Source organism: Macrotis lagotis, chromosome 1 (genome assembly GCF_037893015.1).
Source record: "Macrotis lagotis isolate mMagLag1 chromosome 1, bilby.v1.9.chrom.fasta, whole genome shotgun sequence".
NCBI lineage: Eukaryota > Metazoa > Chordata > Mammalia > Peramelemorphia > Peramelidae > Macrotis > Macrotis lagotis.
Genome location: NC_133658.1, coordinates 741,425,781 through 741,450,232, shown reverse-complemented (window position 1 = coordinate 741,450,232; position 24,452 = coordinate 741,425,781). Strand labels below are relative to the sequence as shown.

The 24,452-nt window shown below is 37.2% G+C and overlaps 1 protein-coding gene across 1 annotated transcript; it reads right to left on the bottom strand.

The window, feature by feature from the left end:
* Positions 1-13,461: 13,461 nt before the first annotated feature.
* Positions 13,462-14,178, bottom strand: LOC141487688 (brain acid soluble protein 1 homolog). The gene has a single exon (XM_074187147.1). The coding sequence runs from the start codon at positions 14,176-14,178 to the stop codon at positions 13,462-13,464; it is 717 nt and encodes a 238-aa protein (XP_074043248.1).
* Between the last annotated feature and the right edge of the window lie 10,274 nt (positions 14,179-24,452).

Here is a 24,452-nt window from a genome sequence, read left to right as displayed (position 1 = left end):
CAATTTATTCAGCCATTCCCCTACTGATGGCATCCCCTCAATTTCCAGTTCTTTGCCAACAGAAAAGAGCTGCTATAAATAGCCTTATTCTTATAGTTCCTTTTCCTTCTTGCTTTTCACCTCTTCTGGATTATAGCCATGGTAGTGGCATTCCTAGATCCAAGGGTTGGCATGGTTTTGTAACCCTTTGGTCTTTGTTCCAAATTGCTCTAGAATTGTTAAATCATTTCACAATTCCTCCAATCGTGCTTTAATGTCTTATTTTCCCCTATATCCCCTCCATAATTTGTCATGTTCTCTTTCTGTTATATTAGTCAATCCAATAGGTATAAATTAATTATTCTAATTTGAATTTCTCCAATCAATGAGTTAGGACATAATTTAATATGAACATAGATAGCTTTGATAACCTCATTTGAAATCTGTTCATATCTTTTGATCATTTATCAAGTGGGAAATGGTTCTTATTTATTATAAATTTAATTTGATTCTCTATGTTTGAGAAATTAATTTCAATATTTTTTCCCACAGTTACAATTGCTAACTCTATTTCCCTCCATCCTATTCCCTCCACCCCCCATTTATTATATTCTCTCTCCTTTTGTCCTTTCCCTCCTCAAACGTGTTTTGCATCTGACTACCCCCTCCCACAATCCTCTATCACCTCTCTCCCTCTTTCTCCTATCCTCTTTCCCTCCTAGGGAAAGATAGATTTCTATACTCAACTGAGTGTATATGTTATTACCTCTCTGACTCAATTTCAGTGAGAATAAAGCTCACTCACTCCCTATCAACATCCACCTCTCCCATTCCACAGCAAAAGCTTTTTATTACCCCTTTAAGTGAAATAATTAATCCATTCTACATCCCCCTTTCCCTTTCTCCCAGTTCATTCCTCTTTTATTCCTTAACTTCATATTTTAAATATATTATCTCTTCATATTCAACTCCCACCTGTGCCTTGTCTATATATATGCTCCTTCTAATTGCCCTAATAAATGAGAAAGTTCATTTAAGTTATCAGTATCATTATTTCATGCAAGAATATAAGCAAGTTCAACATTAAAAAGTTCCTTATTTGCCTTTTTTTGTTTACCTTTTTTAAGCTTGAGTCTCATATTTGAAGATCAAATTTTCTATTCAGTTCTAGTCTTTTCATCAGGAAAGTTTGCAAGTCCTCTATTTCACTGAATATCCATCTTTTCAGTTGCACTTTTAAAGGAATTTTTTCCTTCAGTAGATTTTGGTATCTCCTTTCCAATTCGACCAATGCTACTTTTAAAACAGTTGTTTTCTTTTCCCAGGCTGCTGCTGATTCTTTTTTCATTATTCTTTCATATCACTTTCATTTCTTTTCCCAATTTTTCTTCTGTCTCTCTTATATGATTTTAAATTCCTTTTTGAGTTCTTTCATGATATCTTTCTGATCTGGGTCTTTATCCTTAGGGGTTTTGATATTATTTTCTTCTGAGTTTGTGTCTTGATCCGCCTTGTCATCATAATAACTTTCTATGGTCAAATTTTTTTTTGCTCATCTTTTTTGGTCTTTTCTCTTTCTTCTAAATTTGTACTCTGTTCCCAAGCTAGAAGGGGCATTGTTTCAGGTTTCTTGTTCCAGGTACTGCAGATACTAGAAATTTATTTGGTGCTACACTGCTATTTCCCTGAGGCCCATGGGAGACCCTCATGTGCTGAAGGGTTGGGGTGAGGAGTTTCTAATGCTTCTGGAGGCAGTAGGGATCTGATAGCTTAGTTGGTACTGAACAATTCTGGTACCTGGCCTGTGCTGAGGTTGGTAGGGGGTTTCTGCATTTCTTTGTGGACACACAGAAGTACATGGTAATCAGGCCACTGAAAGTAGCCTGCTTGTTTAGGTACCTGTAGGATTGTCATCTACCTGTTTGACTGGGACTATGGTGGTTCCAGGAGCTGGAGTCTACCTTCCCCTGACTATGTTGATGTTGGGGATATTGATGGTATTTGCTTGCTCCACTGCTGTGGGATTTAGGATCTCCTGCTAGTTTGCTGAGGTGGGGCTTCCTGTTGACTTGCTGGGATGCTTCCTGTCCTGGACTGTGCTCACCTTTACCTGAGCAAGACATATCATTTTTGCTGCTCCTCCAAGTATTTTGTGTTAAAAAAAATTGTTTCACCCCACCTTGTTGCTAGTTCTGCTCTTCCAGGATTTGTTTTGGTGAGCTAATTTATGGTTGTTTGGAGGTGAATATAGGAGTGCACCAGAGATTTACTGCTTACTCCACCATCTTTTTTATTGGTTTAAGGATGGGGGTGATGTGGACTGACTCTAGGCAGCAGAGATGGTGAGAAAATAGAGAAACTGGAGAAAATAGAGGGAACAGTCTATTTGAGAAAATAGAGGGGATGAGATTAAATGTGCTCTTCAAGGGATTTGCCTTGGCAAGGAGAAAGGCCACCTGTTACATATTTGTTTTTTTGTTCACCTCCATGCATCCCTATATTTAGAATGTACCCCTTGGAATGCTCTTGGAATACTTAGATCCCTCCAAGTTTCAACCTACCTCAAGCAAGGAGACTTTGGAATCAGAGTACCAGAGTATAAATTCTCATTCTACCATTTATAACATGTTTGACAAGTCTCTTAGCCTCTCTTTGCCTCAGTTTCCTCATATGGAGTCTTTACAAAATGAAGTAGGTCTAGAAGGTCTTGGTCTGTGATCTTATGATCCTTATTACCATGATAATTAAGGCTTCTCCCTCTCCCCAAATTATTTTGTATTTATTTTGCTATCTACTCTTTGTGTACACGTTGTTTTTCTCCAAAGAAATTTTTCAAGGGCAGGTATTCTTTCATTTTTATCATACTATTCCAAATACCTATTACCTAGTGAAATCCTCATAGATGTTTGTTGAATTGAATTAAGCTGTTTTATTATTTGTTCTTAAAAATCAAGATTGAGATCTACCCAAGGTTTATCTTCCCTTTAGAGTCCTTTTTTATTTATATTGTCATAATTATTATGCCTGGTGGCCTCCTAGTTCTGCTTGCTTCTTATTCCACTCTTTGGATCTTTGTTGATATTCTTACATTGGTCATTTCTAACTGCACAATTATTAGTTCCTGAAATTTCATTAGTTTAGAGAAATCTGGGGAAAAGAAACTTCCTCTACCAATCTAATTTGGCACCTTCTCTGTAATTTGTAATCATACAGAGTGTCCTTACAGCACTGAGCATTTTGGTGACTTATCCAGGGATACACAACTAGTCAGGATAGGGAGTGGAAGTCAGTTTTCAAATCTGTTTTTTTGGTTCCAAGGTCAGTTCTTTAATTACTATCTCATGATAAGAGAAACTAAACCTAAGGTTTAGAGTAAGCTTGGGGTGGCTAGGTGGAGTAGTGGATAAAGCACTGGCCTTGGAGTCAGGAGTACCTGGGTTCAAACCTGGTCTTGGGCAAGCCACTTAACCCCATTTGCCTTGCAAAAACCTAAAACAACAAAAAAAAGATTTAGAGTAAGCCTAAAGTATTAGAAAGTAAGTCTAAATTTCTTTTTTCAAGAAAAGGACATATATTATTAAGAAAATGTAATATTGAATATAAATGTGATAATACTTAAGTATTTGTTTAAACTGAACCCTCAATTAATTGAGCAAAATGACAGGGGCTGAGGAAATTCGTGTTAGCAAAATTTTACAAGATAGTACATTGCTTTTCCCACAACAAAATTTTGGATTAGAAATAAGGAAGCTGCCCTCAGCCTCCTGAAACCTTCCTACCCCACTTCTCCCAATAAATAATTTTAAAGAGGTGAGAAATAACTAATGGCCAAGTGGCATTGACTTAAAGGCTAAAGTCCATACAACTTAAAAATCTAATCAATTTCAATTTCAATTGTATCAATGAACAATAAATCCTAGGCAGTGATCAAATGTGATAATTTAATCAGCACAAAGCATAATTTTAGTTTTGACTTAAAAGACTGTGAAGTAGGTACAGTGCTCAGAGAATTTTTCATAAAGATTTAGAATATAGTGAAATCCATAGTCCAGAGAATAGGTTTCTAATATCTTATATTTGAATCTTCTGTCTTAAGAATTGAATCTTGGGGATAAGGAGGCAAGAAGATACAAAAATACTCTGTATTGTGTATTGTGCATATTCTAGATTTAAAGAAAGTCTGACCTTGACGATAAATAATCAGAATCCCTCCCATGGAATCTACCCTCAAGCAAAAAAAAAAAAATGAACCAGATCTTTTCATTTCTTCTCTTTAGGCCTGTCTTTCTCCCTACCTACTAAGTTTCAAAACATACTAAAAATTGCAATATTTATTTTCAGATTCTACTACTTTTTTTTTCCCTCATACACACAATCTCTTCCTGAGATAGCCTTCTCTACCTAATTTTGTCTAAATCTCAGACCTCCTTGATGAAGGGAACATTTTGTGAGGAAACTCTCATGGCTGATGCAAATCTGCAGCTGTTTGGCAATTTATATCTTAAAAAGTGTCCTGGGTCCTAGGACACTGGGATATTCTTACTCAGAAGCCTAGCTCTCTATTATCTCTCTAACCAGGCTACACTTTACATGACCACATAGGACTCTAAATTGTAAACTCTTGTAAAATCTCCCTTCTCACTTAGCCCTGATTGGGTGTGTAATTAAGATCTATGTACTAACAGCAGAATACAAGAACTCTTTCTCATTTCTTCTTACTTTTCTTCCTCCCCGCCTTCCCTCAGCCTCTCCCTAAGTTGAATGATTACAGTTTGCTCAATTCTGTATCTCAGTCAGAAAGGTCTTTTATTCAGGGAAGGATCAAGGGAGAATATTCCTGGATCTAATTATAAAAAAAACTTTTCAAGGTATGCTTTCTAATTCACCTAATAATTAGTCAATTGTCCTCTTCATGATAGGATTAGGGGTTGAAGATCCCCCTTCAACCCTACCCTTCAACCGTAGCATGGGCATCATGAAGTTGAAAGTGGGGGTGGGGTGGGATATCTCTCTCCTACTCCCTTTCTCCATTTAGACCCACCACCACCACTACTGATGTGTCTTGAGGTATAGTGTTGTGAATTGTGTTCTTTGTTCTTCTCAGTTTCAGGGGTCAATGGCCATCTCCACCATGTCATAGATTGGAATCTTGGGAACCTTGAAGTCTGGTTTGCAAAGCAAAATATAACAGTCAGGTAGATAGAGTAAACCCTGAGAAACCAGGGATTCAAGACCTGAGCAGTCTGACAGTCTTTACACTGTTTCCATGGCATACACTGATCAAAGTTGAATGTGTTGAGAGAGAAATTATATCCTTAAGGAAAAAATAAAGTATAAGAGATAATAAAATTACATAATAAGATATCTTTTTAAAATTAAAGGTAATAATCTTTGGTCTTTGTTTAAACTCCACAATTCTTTCTTTGACTACAGATGGTATTCTCCATTATCCCTGATTATTGCACTGCACCCCCATGTTGCTGTTAGGGTGTAAAATGTTCTTCTGGTTCTGCTCATCTCACTCAGCATCGTTCATGCAAATCCTTCCAGGCTTCTCTGAATTCCCATCTCTCCTGGTTTCCAATAGAACAATAGTGTTCCATAACATACATATACCACAGTTTCTTCAGTCATTCCCCAATTTATGGACATTCACTCAACTTCCAATTTTTTGCCACAACAAACAGGGCTGCTATGAATATTTTTGTACAAGTGGAGTTTTTATCCTTTTTCATGATCTCTTCAGGGTATAGACCCAGTAGTGGCATTGTTGGATCAAAGAATATGCACATCTTAATTGTGCTTTGGGCATAATTCCAAATTGCTCTCCAGAAAGGTTGGATGAGTTCACAGCTCCACCAACAATGTATTGGTATCCCAGTTTTCCCACATCCTTTCCAACACTGATAATTGTACTTTCTGGTCATATTAGCCAGTCTGAGAGGTGTGAAGTGGTACCTCAGAGATGCTTTTATTTGTATTTCTCTAATCAGTATGATTTAAAGCAATTTTTAATAGGACTATGGACCCCTTTGATTTCCTCATCTGTAAATTGCCTCTGCATATCCTTTGACCATTTATCAATTGGGGAATGATTTGATTTTGGTTTTTTTTATAAATTTGATTCAGTTCTCTATATATTTTAGAAATGAGTCATTTGTCAGAAATACTAGTTATAAAAACTGGTTACAGTGGTTTTGTTTGTGCAGAATCTTTTTAATTTAATGTAATCAAAATTGTCTAGTTTGTTTTTAATGATGTTCTCCATCTCTTCCTTGGTCATAAACTGTTTTCCTTTCCATAGATCTGACAGCTAAGCTATTCCTTAATCTCCTAGTTTCCTTGTAATATTGTGTTTTATGTCTAAACCTATACCCATACCACACTATAGGGTGTGAGATAGTGGCTTAATCCAAGTTTCTGCCATACTAACTTCCAATTATCTCAAACAGAGAGTTTTTATCCCAGAAGCTGGACTCTTTGATTTTATCAAACATCAGATTACTATAATCATTTCCTGCTATCTCTTTTGTACCTAGTCTATTCCGTTGATCTACCCCATCTATTTCTTAGCCAATACCAGGCAGTTTTGATGAGTGATGCTTTATAATATAATTTTAGATCTGGTAGGGCTAAGCACTTTTTTTGCACTAAACCCCTGGAAATTCTTGACTTTTTATTTCTCCATATGAATTTACTTTTAATTTTTTCTAGCTCCTTAAAGTAATTCTTTTGGAATTTTGATTGGTAGGGCACTAAATAAGTAGTTTAATTTAGGTAGAATTGTCATTTTTGTTATATTAGCTCTGCCTATCCATGAGCAGTTGATATTTGCCCAGTTTTTTAAATCTGATTTTATGTGTGAGAGAAGTGTTTTGTGGTTGTTTTTATAGAGTTTCTGAGTCTGCCTTGGCAGGTAGACTCCCAAGTATTTCATATTGTCTGAAGTTAGTTTGAATGGGATTTCTCTTTCTAGTTCTTGCTAGTAATATATAGAAATGGTGAGGATTTATGAGGGTTTATTTTATATTCTGAGACTTTGCTAAAGTTGCTAATTGTTTCTAGTAGTTTTTTAGATGATTTTTTAGGATTCTCTAGATATACCATTGTGTTATCTGCAAAGAAAGAGAGTTTTGTTTCTTCCTTCCCAGTTCCAATTCCTTCAACTTCTTATTCTTCTCTTATTGCTTAAGCTAACATTTCTTTTTTTAATTTAATTTAATTTAATTTTTTAATTCTCATTTTGTACAAATGTTTTTTTTACATTAATAAAATATTCTTGTTTAAGAGTAAACAAAATACCCCTTCCTCCATGAATATAGTCTTGCTTGTGCGATAAAGTAAAGGGGAGAGAAAAAAATTAAAATTAAAAAAATAATAGTAGTAATAATTGTAGGTATGGCTAGGTGGTGCAATGGATGAAGCACCAGCCCTGGAGCCACAAGCACCCGAGCCCACATCCAGCCCCGTAGACCCAACAATCACCCAGCCATATGACATGCAAGCCACCCAATTCCCACTGCCCTGCAAAAAACAAAAAGAAGCAAAAAAAAAGACCCAAAACAAAATAAAATAGTAATAATAGTAGTGGTGGCTGGGTGGCAGACAGAGAATTGGCCCTTGAGCCAGGAGCACCTGGGTCCAAATCCAGCCTCAGACAACCTAAGATCACCCTGCTATGTGGCCCCAGGCAGGCCACCCAGCCCCATTTGCCCTGCACCTTCCCCCAAATAATAATAATAATAAAAAGTGTGCTTCAGTCTTTGTTCCAACACCAACAACTCTGTCATAGGTGGATCGCATTTTTTATGGTAAGTCCATCACAAAAGTTACTTCCATATTTTTCCACCATTGCCATTGCTGATCTCAACTCCCTCCTTTCTTATTTCTCCACTACCAAGTACTATATTTTCTCTCTCCTTTCACTCTGACTCTGCTGTAGGGTTGCTGAATGGTGCAGCAGAAAGATCCCTGGTCCTGGGGCCAAGAAGCCCTGAGCCCCCATACCACCCCTTAGGCCCAGAATCCACCTGGCCCCATGGTCCTGGGCAGGCCTTCCAATCCCAGCCCCTTGCAAGAAGTAAAAAAGAAAATGTGTTATATCTGACCACTCTCCCACCATGGTCCATCCTCTTCTCCTTTATTCACATCCCCACCCCTTCCCCCTGCTCCCCTCTCCTTCTTACTCCAGATGCCTATACCCCACTGAGTATATATGCTGTTTCCTCTCCTAGCCACCTCTGATGAAAGCAAAGGTTCCCTCATTCCCCCTTGCCTCCCCCCTTCCATATCATTGCAATAGCTCATTGTAATAAAAAAAAAAATCTTATTATATGAAATATCTTGGCCTATTCCCCCCTCTCCTTTTTCTTTCTCCCATTCCATTTCCCTTTTTTTCTATTGACTCCATTTTTACACCATATTTTATCTTTGAATTCAGCTTTCTCCTGTGCTTCAACTGTAAAAGCTCCCTCTACCTGCTCTTTTAACTGAGAAGGTTCATATGAGTATTATCAGTGTCATTTTTCTATGCAGGAATACATGCAGTTCATCATCAAGTCCCTCATATTTCCCTCCTCTCCTCCAATCTCCATGCTTCACCTGAGTCCTGTATCTGAAGATCAAACCATCTGTTCAGCTTGGGCCATTCCAAAAGGAAAATTTGAAATTCCCCTGGTTCATTGAAAGTCCATCTTTTTCCCTGGAAGAGGACATTCAGCCTTGCTGGGTAGTTCATTCTTGGCTGCATTCTAAGCTCTTTTGCCTTCTGGTATATTACATTCCAAGCCCTACGAGCTTCCAATGTAGTTGCTGCTAAGTCCTGTGTGATCCTGAGTGCAGCTCCACGATATTTGAACTGTGTCCTTCTGGCTGCTTGTAATATTTTCTCTTTGACTTGGGAATTCTGGAACTTGGCTATAATATTCCTAGGGGTTGGTTTTTTGGGATCTCTTTCTCAGGGAGATTGTTGGATTCTCTCCATTTCTATTTTGCCCTCTGCTTCTAGAATATCAGGGCAATTTTCCTGTAGTAATTCTTTGAAAATGATGTCAAGGCTCTTTTGCTGATCATGACTTTCAGGTATTCCAATAATTTTTAAATTATCTTTCCTAAGTCTGTTTTCCATATCAGTTGTTTTTTCAATGAGATATTTCACATTTTCTTCTAATTTTTCATTTTTTTGGTTTTGAAGTATTGATTCCTGATTTCTGGTAAATTCATCAATTTCCCTGAATTCTATTCTTTGCCTGAAGGATTTGTTTTCCTCAGAGAGTTTTCTTATCTCTTTTTCCTTCTGGCCAATTTTGCTTTTTAAGGCCTTCTTCTCCTCAATAACTTTTTGAACTGTTTTATCCATTTGACCTAAGCTGTTTTTTAGCATGTTATTTTCTTCAGCATTTTTTTGGATTTCTTTGACTAAGCTGCTGACTTCATTTTCATGTTTTTCCTGCATCTCTCTCCTTTCTTTGCCCAGTTTTTCCTTCTAACTCCCTCATTTGATTTTCAAAGTCTTTTTTGAGCTCTGTCATAGCCTGAACCCAATTTCTGTTTTCTGTGAGTCTTTAGATGCAGGAGCTTGTGCTTCCTCATCTTCTGACTGAGTATTTTGATACTTCTTGGGCTCATATGCAAAATATTTCTCAATGGTCTTCCTCTTGTTTCTCTGCTTGCTCATTTTCCCAGCCTGGGCCTGGTTTTGGGGTGCTTCCTGAGTTTATGGGACACTCCCACAAGGGTCTCAGTGTGTGAGGCTCTGTCTTCCCTCCTGGTCTGTGAATGACCATAAGCACCCCCCTCTTCCACGGGGCTGAGGTGGAGGGGGGCCTGCTGTTCTATGGGGGGGGCTAGACTGGGATCAGGATCTGAATGTGGTCAGAACCCCAGAGTCCTTTTCCAGGGGCAGAGGACAGAGCTCGCAGTTTCTCTTCACTCCCCTCCCTCAGCTCAATGGGCTCATGCCCTGGAGACTCCTGCTTACTGGCTCCGCCTGCTTCTGTTTCCAGATCTGGGCTGCAGAAAGACCAAGCTGCTCCCTGTGTGCCCCGAGGGCTGGGCTACACGTGCTCACTCTGGCAGAGGTCCCCCGCTGTTCCCCCACTTTGTGTCCGGTGCTCCTTGGGGTGCAGCTCTGGAGACTCCCCCACCACTGTGAGCTGAGTCTCCCAGCACCCTGAGGCTGCCTCTGGGAGGCTGAAGTTCTTTCGCTCTGGCGGGCCACCCCTCTGGCGGGCCACCCCTCTGGCAGGCCGCCCCTCTGCCCCCGGGGAGCAGAGCCTTTGTGCTCTTTTCCAGGTTACCTTGAGTAGGAGAACTGCCTGGGTCCCTTTGTTGGTTCTGTCTGTCGAAAGTTTAGTTAGAGTCCTTAGTTTCAAGTTTTATCAGAGAGCTCCTAAGACTCGATCCCGTCTTGTCGCCATCTTGGATCTGCCCCCTAAGGTAACATTTCTAACACAATATTGAATAGTAGTGATGATAACAGACATCCTTGTTTCACCCCTGATCTTATTGGGAATACTGCTAGTCTGTCCCTATTGCATATAATGTTTGTTGATGGTTTCAGATAGATTCTGCTTATTCTAAAGAATAATCCATTTATTCCTATGCTCTCTAGTGTTTTTAGTAGGAATGGCTGCTGTATTTTGTCAAAGATTTTTTCAGCATCTACTGATATAATCATATGATTTCTAATAAGTTTGTTATTGATATAGTTAATTAAACTAACATTTCCTAGTTTCCTAATATTGAACCAACACTGTATTCCTGGGATAAATCCTGCTTGGTCATAGTGTATTATTCTAGTGATAATTTGCTGTAATCATTTTGCTAAGATTTTATTTAAGATTTTTGCATCAACATTCAATAGGGAGATAGGTCTGTAATTTTCTTTCTCTGTTTTGACTTCCTGGTTTAGGTATCGGCACCACATTGGTGCCAAAGATAGAGTTAGGCAGAGTTCTGTCCTCACCTATTTTACCAGACAGTTTATATAGAATTGGAATCAATTTTTCCTTAAATGTTTTATAGAATTCACTTGTGAATCCATCAGGCCCTGGATGGCCATAATGGCTTGTTGAATTTTTTTTTTCTGAGATAAGTTTATTTAAGTGTTTAATTTCCTCTTCCTTTAACCTGCCCAGCTTATATTTTTGTAAATATTTATCCATTTCACTTAGATTATCAAATTTATTATTGTACAGTTGAGCAAAACAATTCCACTTTGTTACTTTAATATCCTCCTCACTGGTGGTGAGTTTATCATTTTCATTTATGATATGGGTAATTTGATTTTCTACTTTCTTTTTTAAATCAAATTAACCAGAGGTTTCTCAATTTTATTGGATTTTTTTTCATAAAACCAACTCTTGGTTTTATTGATTAGTTCAATAGTTTTCTTGCTTTCAATTTTATTAATTTCTCCTTTAATTTTTAGAATTTCTAATTTGATATTTAATTGGGGGGTTTTAATTTGTTCTTTCTCTAATTTTTTTATTTGCATGTTTAGTTCACTGATTTCCTCTTTCTCCAATTTATTCATGTATTTAAAGATATAATATATCCCTTGCCACCTGCCTTGGCTGTATCTCATAAGTTTTGGTATGTTGTCTCATTATTGTCATCATTTAGAATAAAATCATTAATTCTTTCTATAGTCTGTTGTTTGATCCACTCATTCTTTAAAATTAGGTTATTCAAAGGTGTGGCTAGGTGGTGCTGTGGATACAGCACAGGCCCTAGAGTCAGGAGTACCTGAGTTGAAATCCGACCTCAGACACTTAATAATAACCTAGCTGTGTAGACTTGGGCAAGCCACTTAACCCCATTGCCTTATAAAAACTAAAAAAAAAATTAGGTTATTCAGTTTCCAATTAGTTTAAGACTATCTCTTCCTCGCCCATTATTGAGCATAATTTTTATTGCATTATGATCTGAGAAGGATGTATTCACTATTTCTGCCTTTCTGCAATTAATTATTAAGTTTTTATGCCCTAGTACATGGTCAATTTTTGTGTGACATGTATTGCAGAAAAAAAATATATTCCTTTCTATCACCATTCAGCTTTCTGCAGAGGAGTATCATGTCTAGGTTTCCTAACATTCTATTTACATCCTTAACTTCCTTCTTGTTTATTTTGTGGTTAGATTTATCTAAATCTGAGAATGGGAGATTGAGGTCTCCCACTAGTAGAGTTTTATTGTCTATGTCTTCCTGTAACCCATTCAACTTCTCCACTAAGAATTTGGATGCTATACAACCTGGTGCATACATATTTAGTATTGAAATTACTTCATTGTCTATGGTACCTTTTAGGAGGATAGTTTCCTTCCTTATCTCTTTGAATGAGATCTATTTTTTGCATCTGTTTTGTATGAGATAAGGATTGCTACCCCTGCTTTTTTTCACTTCAGCTGAAGTAAAATATATTTTGCTCCAACATTTTACCTTTGCTCTGTATGTATCTCTCTGCTTCAAATGAGTTTCTTGTAAGCAGTATATTGTAGGAATCTGGTTTTTAATCCAGTGTGCTACTCACTTACATTTTATGGGAGAGTTCATCCCATTCACATTTAAAGTTATAATTACTAAGTCATTATTGCCCTCCATGTTATCTTCCCTCTGTTTATATCTTTCCCCCTTTTTTCACTTTATCCATTGAGTGGTGTGTTGGTTTCTGTGACACAGAATGGAAAAGAAACTGAAACTGCAATGAATGCAGATTTTTTTTTTCATTTCTACTGACCAATAAACAGAACTACAGGTGCACCCAATCACGAACATGCATTAACTCATTATTAACTCATGAGAAATCTAGGTAGGCTAATTAGAATGTTTCTTACTTCCAAAAATATCTAGAGAGGAAGAATGGAGGATTGCCATTGAGAAAAAAATGTGGATAGCTAAGTAGGTACTGTCTGAAAGTTGGCATTCATCCACAGCATTAAACAATATCAAAATAAGAAAGGTAATAAATTAAAAACAAAAGCAAAAATAAAAACCAGAAAATACTGCTTTCATAAAGATCTGATTGTCTTGACACAGGCCCTGAGGGCAGAATCAAATGCATCACTCCCAAACCCTATTACAGAAGAAAAGAGATTTTGATATATCGGTGGAGTGCATCTAAGAGCAGTTCAGATACGAAAGATGTACTGTACTTTCAGACATACATCTTTAAAATCCAGGACTCATTTGTAAAGTTGACTGAAGGTATATTAGCTATTTCCCCACAAAAATACTATTTGAATTCTCTCCTCCACCCTCTTCCTCCCTCCCTTGATGGGATATCCTTTTGGGAGGGCAATACATAACATTATTTCAGATTTGAAACAAGTTAGTATACCTGGGGGGAGGGGGAGACAAACCACAGGTTGTTTTTAAGTAATTATAATTAGCTTTATTATTTTATTATTTTTTATTATTATTATTATTATTATTATTATTATTATTATTATTATTATTATTATTTCAATAGGCTGTCCATGTTACTCTTTCACTGCTATGGTTTGATCTGAATTAGCGGTTGGAGCTTCAGAAGGTTTAACCTCTTCTGCTGGGGTTGCAGGTTCCTGGGCCTTAGGTATAGAACTAGGGGATTCCATTGTTGCTGGCGTCTCTTTGGAAGAAGACACAGCCTTGCTGCTGCTAGGTTTTGAGTCTGAAGCTGGAGCCATTTCACTTTTAGTTTCTTGGGTGACAGGAGTTACGGAAGCCTCAATCTTTTTGGCTTCCCCTTCATCTTTGCTCTTGTCATCTACTTTACTAGTTGCTGTGGCTTCTGAAGACTCGGAGACCTTTGCCTCAATGGTAGTCACTGAAGTCTTAGAAACATAACTACTCGTCACTGGGGCAGAGGCAGGAGCCTGCTCTCCCTCAGTATCCTTCTGCTGCTCTGCCTTTCCATCAGGAACAGCCTCTGGTTTCTCAGGCTCTGATTTTGGAGCTTCTTCCTTGCCAGCCACTGCATCTTTCTCTGTTTCCTTCTCTTCAGTCTTGTTAGCAGTGACCTGGGGATCTTTATCAGTCTTCTCCTTTTTGTTATTTTCCTTCATATTTGTGGTCTCCACCACTGTCTTGGTCTCATTCTTCTTCAGAGTTTCTTCTTCCTCTGCACCAGCTCCTTCAGCCTTCTTGTCTTTATCCTTGGCTTTCTCATCATTTACATTGTACCTCTTCTTCTTCTTGATATGCTTTCCTCCCATCTTTGGAGTTCTGGGTTTTTTCTCTTTTCCACCCCCTTGGTGTGAGTGAGATGCACCCTGTTGACACCATGAGAGTCTTGGGGAGCCTAGGGTCCTCTTGGCTGGGCTGGGTGGTACATTGTCTCTCCTGGGCTGGAGAGTGGAGACTGGAGCATGGGGAGCCTATTGGAGCAATGCAATCATGTTCATCACTTCTGACCAAGTATATCCTCTCTAATAAAGTTACAATTCTCAAGAGTTATGAGAATCTTTCCCCCAGGTGGGGATATAGTCAGTTTCATCTTATTGAATAGCAGTTTTTTCCTTTACCTTTTTTTAACTTTTTCATGTGTCTCTTAAGTCACCTGTTTGTTGTCCAAATTTTATATTTAGCTCTGGTCTTTTCTTCAGGAAAAGTTGGAAGTCTCCATCTTCTCCCCTGGATGAGAAGGCCCAGTTTTGCTGGATAGCAAATTCTTGGCTGCATTCCAAGCTCTTTGCTCTTCAAAATATCTCATTTCAGGCCCTTTGATCCACTGATGTTGATACAGCCAGGTCCTGTGTAATCTTTAATGTGGCTCCTTGGTATCTAAATTGTTTCTTTCTGGCTGCTTTCAGGATTTTCTCTTTTATCTGATAGTTCTGGAATTTGGTCACAATATTCCTTTATGTTTTCATTTTGGAGTCCCTTTCAGGAGGGGAATGATGTATTCTTTCAATAACTATTTTTCCCTCTGGTTCCATGATATCAGGGCAGTTTTCCATCACTAAATGTTGTAATATTGAGTACAGTCTTTTTTGCTTTTCTCTTCAATGTTTTCAGGAAGCCCAATGATTCTCAAATTGTCTCTCCTGGATCTATTCTCAATGTCAGTTGTTTTATCAATGAGATATCTTACATTTTTTTCTATTTTTTCAATTTTTTGGTTTTTTTAAACAGATTCTCATTGTCTCATGAAGCCATTAGCTGCCATAGATTCCATTTTTTTTAGAGGAGAATGTTCTTCATTTACCTTTTGCAGCTCCTCTTCAAATTGGTCAATTTTGTTTTTGAAGGAGTTTTCCATTTCCCCAATCAAGGATTTGCAAGAATTATTTTCTTTTTTGCATATGTCCAATTGTATTTTCCAAAGATTTGCTTTCTTGCTGCACAATTTTATAGTTAATTATCTCTTGCAAGGTGTTATTTTTCTCTTTAGTTTCTTTTCCCAATTTTTCCAATTGATTTCTAAACTCCTTCCTGATTTCTTTTAGGAAGTCTTTCTGGGCCAGAGTTAGGATCTAAGTTAGGATCTTTGTCTTCAAAATAGTTTTCAAGGGGCCCCCCTTCCTGCTGACCTTTCTTCTTTTCTAATATCTTGTGTTGGGGGATGGGCTGGTTTACAGGCCTTTGGTGTTGAATATCCTAGAGGCTTTGCTGACTGAGTTTAGTAATTCTGCATGGGATGGCCAGTAGGGGGTTATGGTTGCTCTCTCTGGAGTGTCTGTGACCTTGATTTGAGGCCCTCTCCCAAGGCCTGGTGGGGGTAGGGGGGCACAGCTGTATACTGTTATCCTTGAATAATTTGGACTGGGCTCTGGGGCGAGGTAGTTAATCTCCCTATTGAACTGAAGGAGCTCTGCTGCCCACACCTGAGCCTGAGGAGGGAAGGTGGAAGGGCTCTTACTATGCTTGTTCTGGGAAGAGGGCTTCGCTGAAAGTATGGAGTTCATGACCTGAGATGAGGGATCTATGTCCAGCTGCACTCTGTAGCTCTCTGTGCTGGAACTCACCCTCCAGCCTTTCTGGGTCTCCCTAGACTACCTTTCCCACAGCCAAAACCTCCATGGCTAAGGCTGGTCCTCTGACTTCACCCTGCCACTGCCCCTGGGCCGGCTCTCTGTTCTCCCTTCCCAGTTCACCCATGGTCCCTTGTTGGTAGATGTTCTTCTTCTAGCTTCTTTTTTGGGGTTTTGTCAATTGAATTTCTGTTAAGAGGTTTCTTTCATATTATTTTGGAGGGGGAAACCAGGAGATCTTAGCACAGTGCCTGGCTTCTCTCTGCCATGTTGGCTGAAAGATTTTGAGCATATTTTCAACTTGGAACTGGAACTGGATTTATAGAAAATAAGCTAAATTTGTTTGTCTATTTGTTTTTATACCTTGAAAGTTAAGATTTCATTTTAAAAAATGGATCCCATTCTTAAATTGTTAAATAGATCTGAAGAAGAGATGAGTCTTCCTACTCTGTTGCATTGGTTAAAATGTGCATTTATGGATTGTTTGAGGACTGATACTGTTAGCAATATTCAGTCCTGTATAGAAGTATTGTTACACTGATGGATACTATATTAATGAATCAGTTCCCAAGCATGTTTTCTGGGGAACCTCAACTTTGAAACACATGGTAAGTGTGTAATGGAGTATTTAGGGCTTGTACATTCAGGTGGCTCAAAATTGAGACACCCTTGTTCCCAGAGTCCTCTATCATGTATCTTTGCTTAGGCGGCTGAACTCAGGTGTTGGTGCCATGATGACATTGGAGCCATAATTTTATGCCAAATGTTTGAGCCAGCTAGCCTGTCAGGCAAACCTTGAGAAATCATTGTGCCTGAGACTGGAATTGGAGGGAGGGAATGTGTTGGACTTGGATCTGAGACTGCTCTATAGGAGAGAATTGAGCTAAATTTTTTTGTGAATGTGTTTTAGACCTTATTTTTATTATACAAGCCCCATTTTTGCATTCTTGAATTCCATACTAAAGGATTGCTATATACTGATAATGTTCTGTATTGTTGAATATGTATAGGTACTGATAGAACTTTTAATGTGAGAAGATTGCTATTACTAGATTACTACTATTTATAAGAAATGTTCATATTGTTCTTTGGCATTTTAACCAACCTCTACTGCTTGCTTATAGAAACTGGGTTTTATATATTTGGAGTATTTCTTTTGTCAAAGTTAAAATCAGCCAATTGATTAGTTCATTCTAATATTTACCTGGAACCAGAGCAGAGTATGTGGGACATACAATATATCATAGTCATGTATTTTGGATTGTCCTGTTCTTCCCTCTACCCCAGGCACTCTCTTCTCAAAACAAACTGGGAGGAACTCAGAAAGTTTTCTGAGTAATTTTAGTTTTATGAGGCAATATCTGAAGTGCAGGTTCTCACCATTGCTCTCTCCATGATAATATATGCATTGAATAGTGAGAATACTAGGACTAAAGATCACATTACTCCTAAGCAAAGGTTGGGATAATGCAAGGTTGGCAGTTCTACATGTCTTGACATTCCACTCTCATGTAATCGTTCTCTTCAAAATATAGTCATAGAAGACTCTCACTCCAAATTCATTTTTTCCAAGATCCCATAATGACATATTTCTCAAACCGAATACTCTCAGCACAATTGTTAATTATTTTTATGATGAAACTCTAAATCTTGAAAGGTTTCTCCTTACATCTAGCATTTTTGCATATTTCACATATTACTCCTAGTTTTCCCCTAAGGTGTCCAACAAGACAAGTCTAATCACATTTCCACAAGACAGTCTTTCCAGTACTTGAGTCTATCATGCAATTGTTTACTTCTTGTGCCTTCTCTTCTCCAAATTAAGCAACTCCAGTTTTTCAGTCAATCCTATATGCTATTGAACTCTTCCCCATTCTGGCTATGCTCCTCTGAACTCTTCAATTTATCAAATTGCTTTGGTACAACGTGGTAACCAGAACTAAACATGTATGATCTCACCAGGTCATAATGCTGTGAGACTGTTACCTCTTCATTATTTATTTATTTATTTATTTATTTTAGGTGTTTTTTTTTTCAAGGCAAATGGGGTTAAGTGGTTTGTCCAAGGCCACACAGCTAGGTAATTAAGTGTCTGAGGCTGGATTTGAACTCAGGTACTCCTGACTCCAGGGCCGGTTCTCTATCCACTGTGCCATATAGCTGCCCCTGTTACCTCTTTAAATAAAGAAGTTATGTCTTTATTAATATGGTCCAATATTCACTGTAGATTTTGCAGTCTACTAAAACATCCCAATCTTTTTTCACACAAACAGCTAACCATTTCTTTCTTCTTTCGTAATTGTGAAGATGAATTATTGAATCCAAAAACTAAATTTGAATTCAACCTCTGATACTAGTTGTGTGACCCTGGGTAAGTTGTTTAACTTGACTAAGCCTTGAGTTCTTCATGTGTAGAATGGGAATAATATTACCTGTGTTATTTCTCTCATAGAATAATTGTGGAGATCAAATCAAATCTGAAGGGTCAGTTGCTATTATTGTTATTATTGTGAAATTATTGAGTGCCGGATAGAGAAATAATAAAATCTTAGGACTTTACATAATAATGCTCAACAGCAACAACAATAAGTGACAATAACAATAATTAGCATCTACATAATGTTTTAAATTTACAAGCACCTATTAGGTGGTACCAGCCCCTGGGGATACAGGAATAATTCCTAAACACAAGGAGCTTTATATTGAGCTGGTGGAGGCAAAATGTGTGCATACATACACACACACACACACACACACACACACACACACGAACACATACAATATGCAAAATAGACAAAAGAGGCACATTGGTATTTTAATGTCTAGAGTGTTAGACCAATAATCAGGAAGAGTTGAATTCAAATCCTATCTCAGACATTTATCAGGTGTGCTACTGGGTCAAGTAACTAAACCTTTATTGACCTCAATTTATTTATTTGTAAAATAAGGATAAAAGCACCTACCTGACAAGATTGTCGTGGGGATTAAATGAGATCATATATGTAAAGTTCATTGAAAACCTTGAAGTCAATCAATTAATATACATTTTAGGTTTTGGTTTTGTTTTTTGTTTTTTTGCAAGGCAATGAGGTTAAGTGGCTTGCCCAAGGTCACACAGCTAGGTAATTATTAAGTGTCTGAGACCAAATTTGAACTCAGGTACTCCTGACTCCAGGGCCAGTGCTCTTTATCCACTGTACCACCTAGCTGCTCTAATTAATATACATTTTAAAAACACTCACTATTATACTAAGTCCTGGGGATACAAAGAGAGGTAAAAGATATTCCTTGCTTTCAAAAACCACAATCTAATCGAGAAGACAACAAATAAACAAATATATACAAAGGAGGCTATATGCAGGATAAATAATTAATAAAGGGAAAGCACAAAGGGGTTGAGAAAAGCTTCCTGCAGAATATGAACTTGTAGTGGGGGACTTAAAGGAATCCCAGGAAGTCGATAGGAGTTCTCCAGAGGTGGAGAACAGCCAGAGAAAATTCCCAAGGTCAATACATGGAGTATTTTTCATGGAACAAAAGGAAGTCAGTTTCATTATCTTGAAGAGAATATGGCATGAAGTAAATTGAACATTAACTATTATGAAAAATGATTTGAAGGAAAGTAAGAACTACCATATTTTCCATTCTCACCATGATTTCCATTTCCTTCACCACCTTAGGTTCTAATACAGTATTGAATAATAGTATTGATCAAATGCATCCTTGTTGCTTCTGTTCTTTCAGTTGCATCCAAGTCCTTATGATCCCCATTTGATAAAGATAAGGGAGAGATTTGCTTGTTCCTTCTCCAACTCATTTTACAGATGAGGAACTGAGGCAAACAGTTAAGTGGCTTGCCCTGGGTCACACTGTCTGAGGCTGGATTTGAACTGATGAAGATGTCTTCCTGATTCTAGGTCCATTGTTCTATACACTGCTGTCACCCAGCTGCCCCCGAAGTATATCCGTATTTCACCCCTGATCTTACTGGGAAGGCTTCTAACTTATTGCCATTATATTATATTTATTCCCATAATGCTTGATATTAGATAAATAGTTTCTTATTTAAAGAGAGACTCCAGGGTCAGCTAGGTGGCATAGTGGCTGGCCCTGTAGTTAGGAGGACCTGAGTTCAAATCTAGCCTCAGATACTTAATAATTGCTTAGTTGTGTGCCCTTGGGCAAGTCACTTAACCCTATTGTCTTAAATAAATTTTAAAAAAGAGACTCCATTTATTCCTGTACTTTCTAGTGTTTTTTTACAGAAATGGGTCTTCTTTATCAAAATCTTTTTTCTGCATTTATTGATATAATTTTAAGGTTTTTGTTGTTTTTATTTGTGATGACCTAGCCAATTATACTTTATAGTTTTATTAATATTAAACCAGCTCTCCATTCCTAGTATAAATCACATTCTGGTCATAGCATATGATATTTGTGGTACATTTTTGTAATCCTGTTAATATTTTATTTAAAATTTTTGCTTCAATATTCATTAGGGAAATTGGTCAAGAGTTTTCTTTATCTGCTTTTTCTACCCCGATTTATGTATCAAAATCACATTTGTGTCATAAAAGGAATTATTTGAGGGGATTCTGGGAAGATGACAAAAGAGGTTAGATAATTCCAAGTTCTCCAGATTTCTTATTTTATAAGTAAAAAAACACATCAGGGTGAAAATAGAGTGGCAAAAAAAAGAAAAGTTGGGGTAGAAGAGTGTTCCTTCTGAAACAATCAGAGAAGATCCAAAGAAAGATCCAGGGACTGAAGTTCCACTGCCTGAGTGAAGTTCACTCACCTTCAGGCTAGCTCCTGGAAACAGCAAGAGGCAAGCCCTAGGGGCAGGCAGGTTGGGAGGTAGCCTCCTCCTCAGCCACAGGAATTTTAGCCTCAGGGACCATGTGGGGAGTCTGGAATCTGAGCGGGGGAAGACAGAGAATCTCTGCTTATACAAGAAACCAGAACCAGCTGTACAGGTGAGACATGGTCCTGGGCAAGAAGGAACCAGAAACTCCTAGTAAATGCAGAGGCCGTGGCACAGGAAACTGCTAGCTTTCAACACTTAGAGGAGAACTGAGTTTTTTATCTTGATTCCAAGCCAGAGTAGAGAACTGAAGGTCATAGTCACTGGAGGGTTCTTAGGAGTAAGATCATTTCTAACACAGTGTGCTGAGGGGCTCTAGGTGTGACTTGGAGCAGTAAGGATCTCCTAGGTTGAACCCAGCAAAAAGCTCCTGAGACCAGAGTCACCCTCCCCCAAGACCAGGACTAGTGATAAATATAACAATAAACTGCTATTTTTTTTTTAATGAATAAGGTAATGAGAAAGAACTCAATCATAGGCAGTCATTATGGAAATAGAGAAGACTGGATTTCATCTTCAAAAATAAATGCTAAAGCAAAAAAAGTCCTCTCCCATTCTAAAGAGTAATGTCAAATGATTACCTGCTTTAAAAAATCATAGAAGAATAAAAGAAAATGATTTTAAAAAACAAATAAAAGAGACAGAGGAAAAACTAAAAATAAGAATAAGAACAATCCAAGAAAAAACAAGAAAATTATGAAAAGAAAGTAAACAACTGTGGAAAAGGAGATTCAGAATCTGAAGAAAATGACTTTTCTGAAATTTAAAATGGAGCAAGGGGAAGCCAGTGAAATTATGAGACAAAGAAATATTAAAACAAAATATAAAGAATGAAAAAGTAGGAGAGAAAGTGAAACACCTCAAAATAAAAATAAACAGATTTAGAGAACAGATCAAGAAGAGAAAACATAAGAATAATTAGACTACTTGAAAGCTACAATAATGATACAATAATTCAAGAAATAATTAAAGAAAAGTGACCTGAAGTGTTAGAACAAGAGGAAAAAATAGAAATAGAAAAAATTCACCAATCAACCACCTGAAAGGCATCCTAGGAGGAAAACTGATAGGAATATCATAGCTGAATTCCAAAACTTCCAGAGTTAAAAAGAAAATATTAAAATCAACAAAGAAAAAGCTATTCAAATAAGTCAGAACCACAATAGAATTACACAAGATCTAGAAGTGGCTACTTTAAAGATAATAGATCATAGAATACAACATATAAAAACACAAAAGAACTGGCCAAAAAATATCATACCCAACAAAGGTAAGCACAGTCCTGAAGGGGAAAAAAAAGGACATTCAATGCATTGCCAGACTTCCAGGATTTTGTTGCAAAAAGACCTGAACTTAACCAAAAGAAATGTAAGGTAAAGATTAAAAATGAATTACAAGGGACTCAATAAGGACAAATTGCTTATTATTTATGTTTGAAAATGTTAACCATAAGTCCAAAATTGTTATTAGTAATAGGAAAGTTAGAAGGAAAATGGGGATAGAACTAGTAGGATGAGATTCTTAAAAATAAAATATTTAACAAAAGTTTTAAAAAAGAGTTACCAGTTTATGCAAATGAAGTGTGAGAAGAAAAACTGATACAGTGGAATTAGATGGGAAAGGATAACTGTTAGTTCTGTAAATGTATTCTCATCAGGAATGGGTTAAAGAGGGAATAATACATAAATATTATATTAAAATAAACTATAAAAGTCTTCTAAATTCAGGAAGAAATAATAGAAGGGGATGGGGACAGTAATGAGAGTATAAGGGAATAGGCTAAGAGAGTACACAGAAGTGCAGATTTGTGGGGGATTACAGAAGGGTGTATAGATCCAAGGGAAGGGGGTATGGAAGAGTGAGTGAGAGAGGAATTCTTTGAAGGGCAGTTGATGACAAAGTAGCAAGAAGAAACTCAAAATGTTATAAAAATGAGATATACACAAATATATATAGGGGTACATATGTATATATGAGTATGTATTTAAGTGTGTATGTATGTGGGTATTTATGTACATATCTATGCCTAATTATAGCAGTCCTGGGGGGAGGTTCGAGAGAAAAAAAGTAAACAGTGCACCACAGACAACAGAGAAAAGTCTACAAGGAAGCAAAGAAAAGATGGACAATTTTGAACACAATATGTAATATTTCTTATATAGGCTTTCTTGAAATCAAAGTTTATTGTTTTGTATTAGGATCTTCTCTCATATTTTGTGGGGCACATGACAATTTTTTTCTGTTTTGTAAAATAAAATTAAAAATAGGCTTTAAAAAGAAAAAAGAAAAAGACTCCTTTACCTATTTCTTCAAATAACTTATAAAATATTGGAATTATTTGTTCCTTAAATGTTTGATAGAATTCATTTGTAAATCCATCAGATCCTGGGAATTTTTTCTCAGGGAGATATCACTGCTGACTTGTTTAATTTCTTTTTTTTTTAGGTTTTGCAAGACAATGGGGTTAAGTGGCTTGCCCAAGGCCACACAGCTAGGTAATTATTAAGTGTCTGAGGCAGGATTTGAACTCAGGTACTCCTGACTCCAGGGCTGGTGCTCTATTCATTGCACCACCTAGCTGCCCCTTTTTTCCTAAGATAAGGTTATTAAGTATTCTGTTTCATATTCTTTTGATCTGAGCATTCAGTTTTCTCAAAAGATCTATCATTTCTAGGTTTTCTAACATTTTATTTACCTCTTTAACTTCCTTCTTGTTTATTTTATAATTAGATTTATCTAAATCTAGAGAGGAAGGTTGAGGTTTCCCACCAGTAGAGTTTTGCTATCTAATCCTATAATTCATTCAGCTTCTCCTCTAAGAACTTGTATGTTAAACCACTTGATGCATACATATTTAGTATTGAAATTGCTTCATTGTCTATGCTAACTTTTAGGAAGATATAGTTTCCTTCCTTATCTCTTTGAGTAAAATTTATTTTTGCAGCTGCTCTGTCTGAAATAAGGATTGCTTCCCCTGCCTTTTTCACTTCAGCTGAAGCAAAATATAGATTGCTTCAACCTTTTGCCTTTCTTCAACTGAGTTTCTTGTAAGCAGCATATTGTAGGATTCTGTGTTTTAATCCAGTTTGCTACTCACGTTTTAAGGGATAATTCATCTCATTCACATTCAAAGTTATAATCACTCTTTATTGTCCTCCATGATATCTTCCCTCTATTTGTATTTTTCCCCTTTTTTCACTTTTTCCAACCCCCCCTCCCCTTTCTTCCCCCCTTTTCCTTTGTCCCTTCTTCCTTCCCTTCCTTCTGTTAGTTCCTCTTTTCCTCCCCCCCCTCCACCTTTTCCCTTTTAATACTTGAAAGATAAGATAAGTTTCTTAACTGAATATGTGCATGTTAATTCTTCTTTAAGTGAAATCTGATGACATTAATATTCAGGCAGTTCTCATCTCCTTCTTTCTTCTCCTCTAGTGCAATAGGTCCTTTGTCCTTCTTCATGTAACATGATTTACCCCATTCAGTCTCCTCCATCCTCCTGTCTTTTTACTGTTCCCCCTTTTTAAGGAGATATTATTTTTAAACCATTCTATCAGAGTCAGAGACAAATCACAAGTATTCATTCCTTCTGGCTAAGTATATTCTCTCTAATAGAGTTAAACTATAGCCAGTTTCATTATATTGGATAGAAATTTTT

Coding starts and splice junctions, on each gene's coding strand:
- LOC141487688 (XM_074187147.1), bottom strand. CDS start 14,178: ATGGGAGGAAAGCATATCAAGAAGAAGAAGAGGTACAATGTAAATGAT.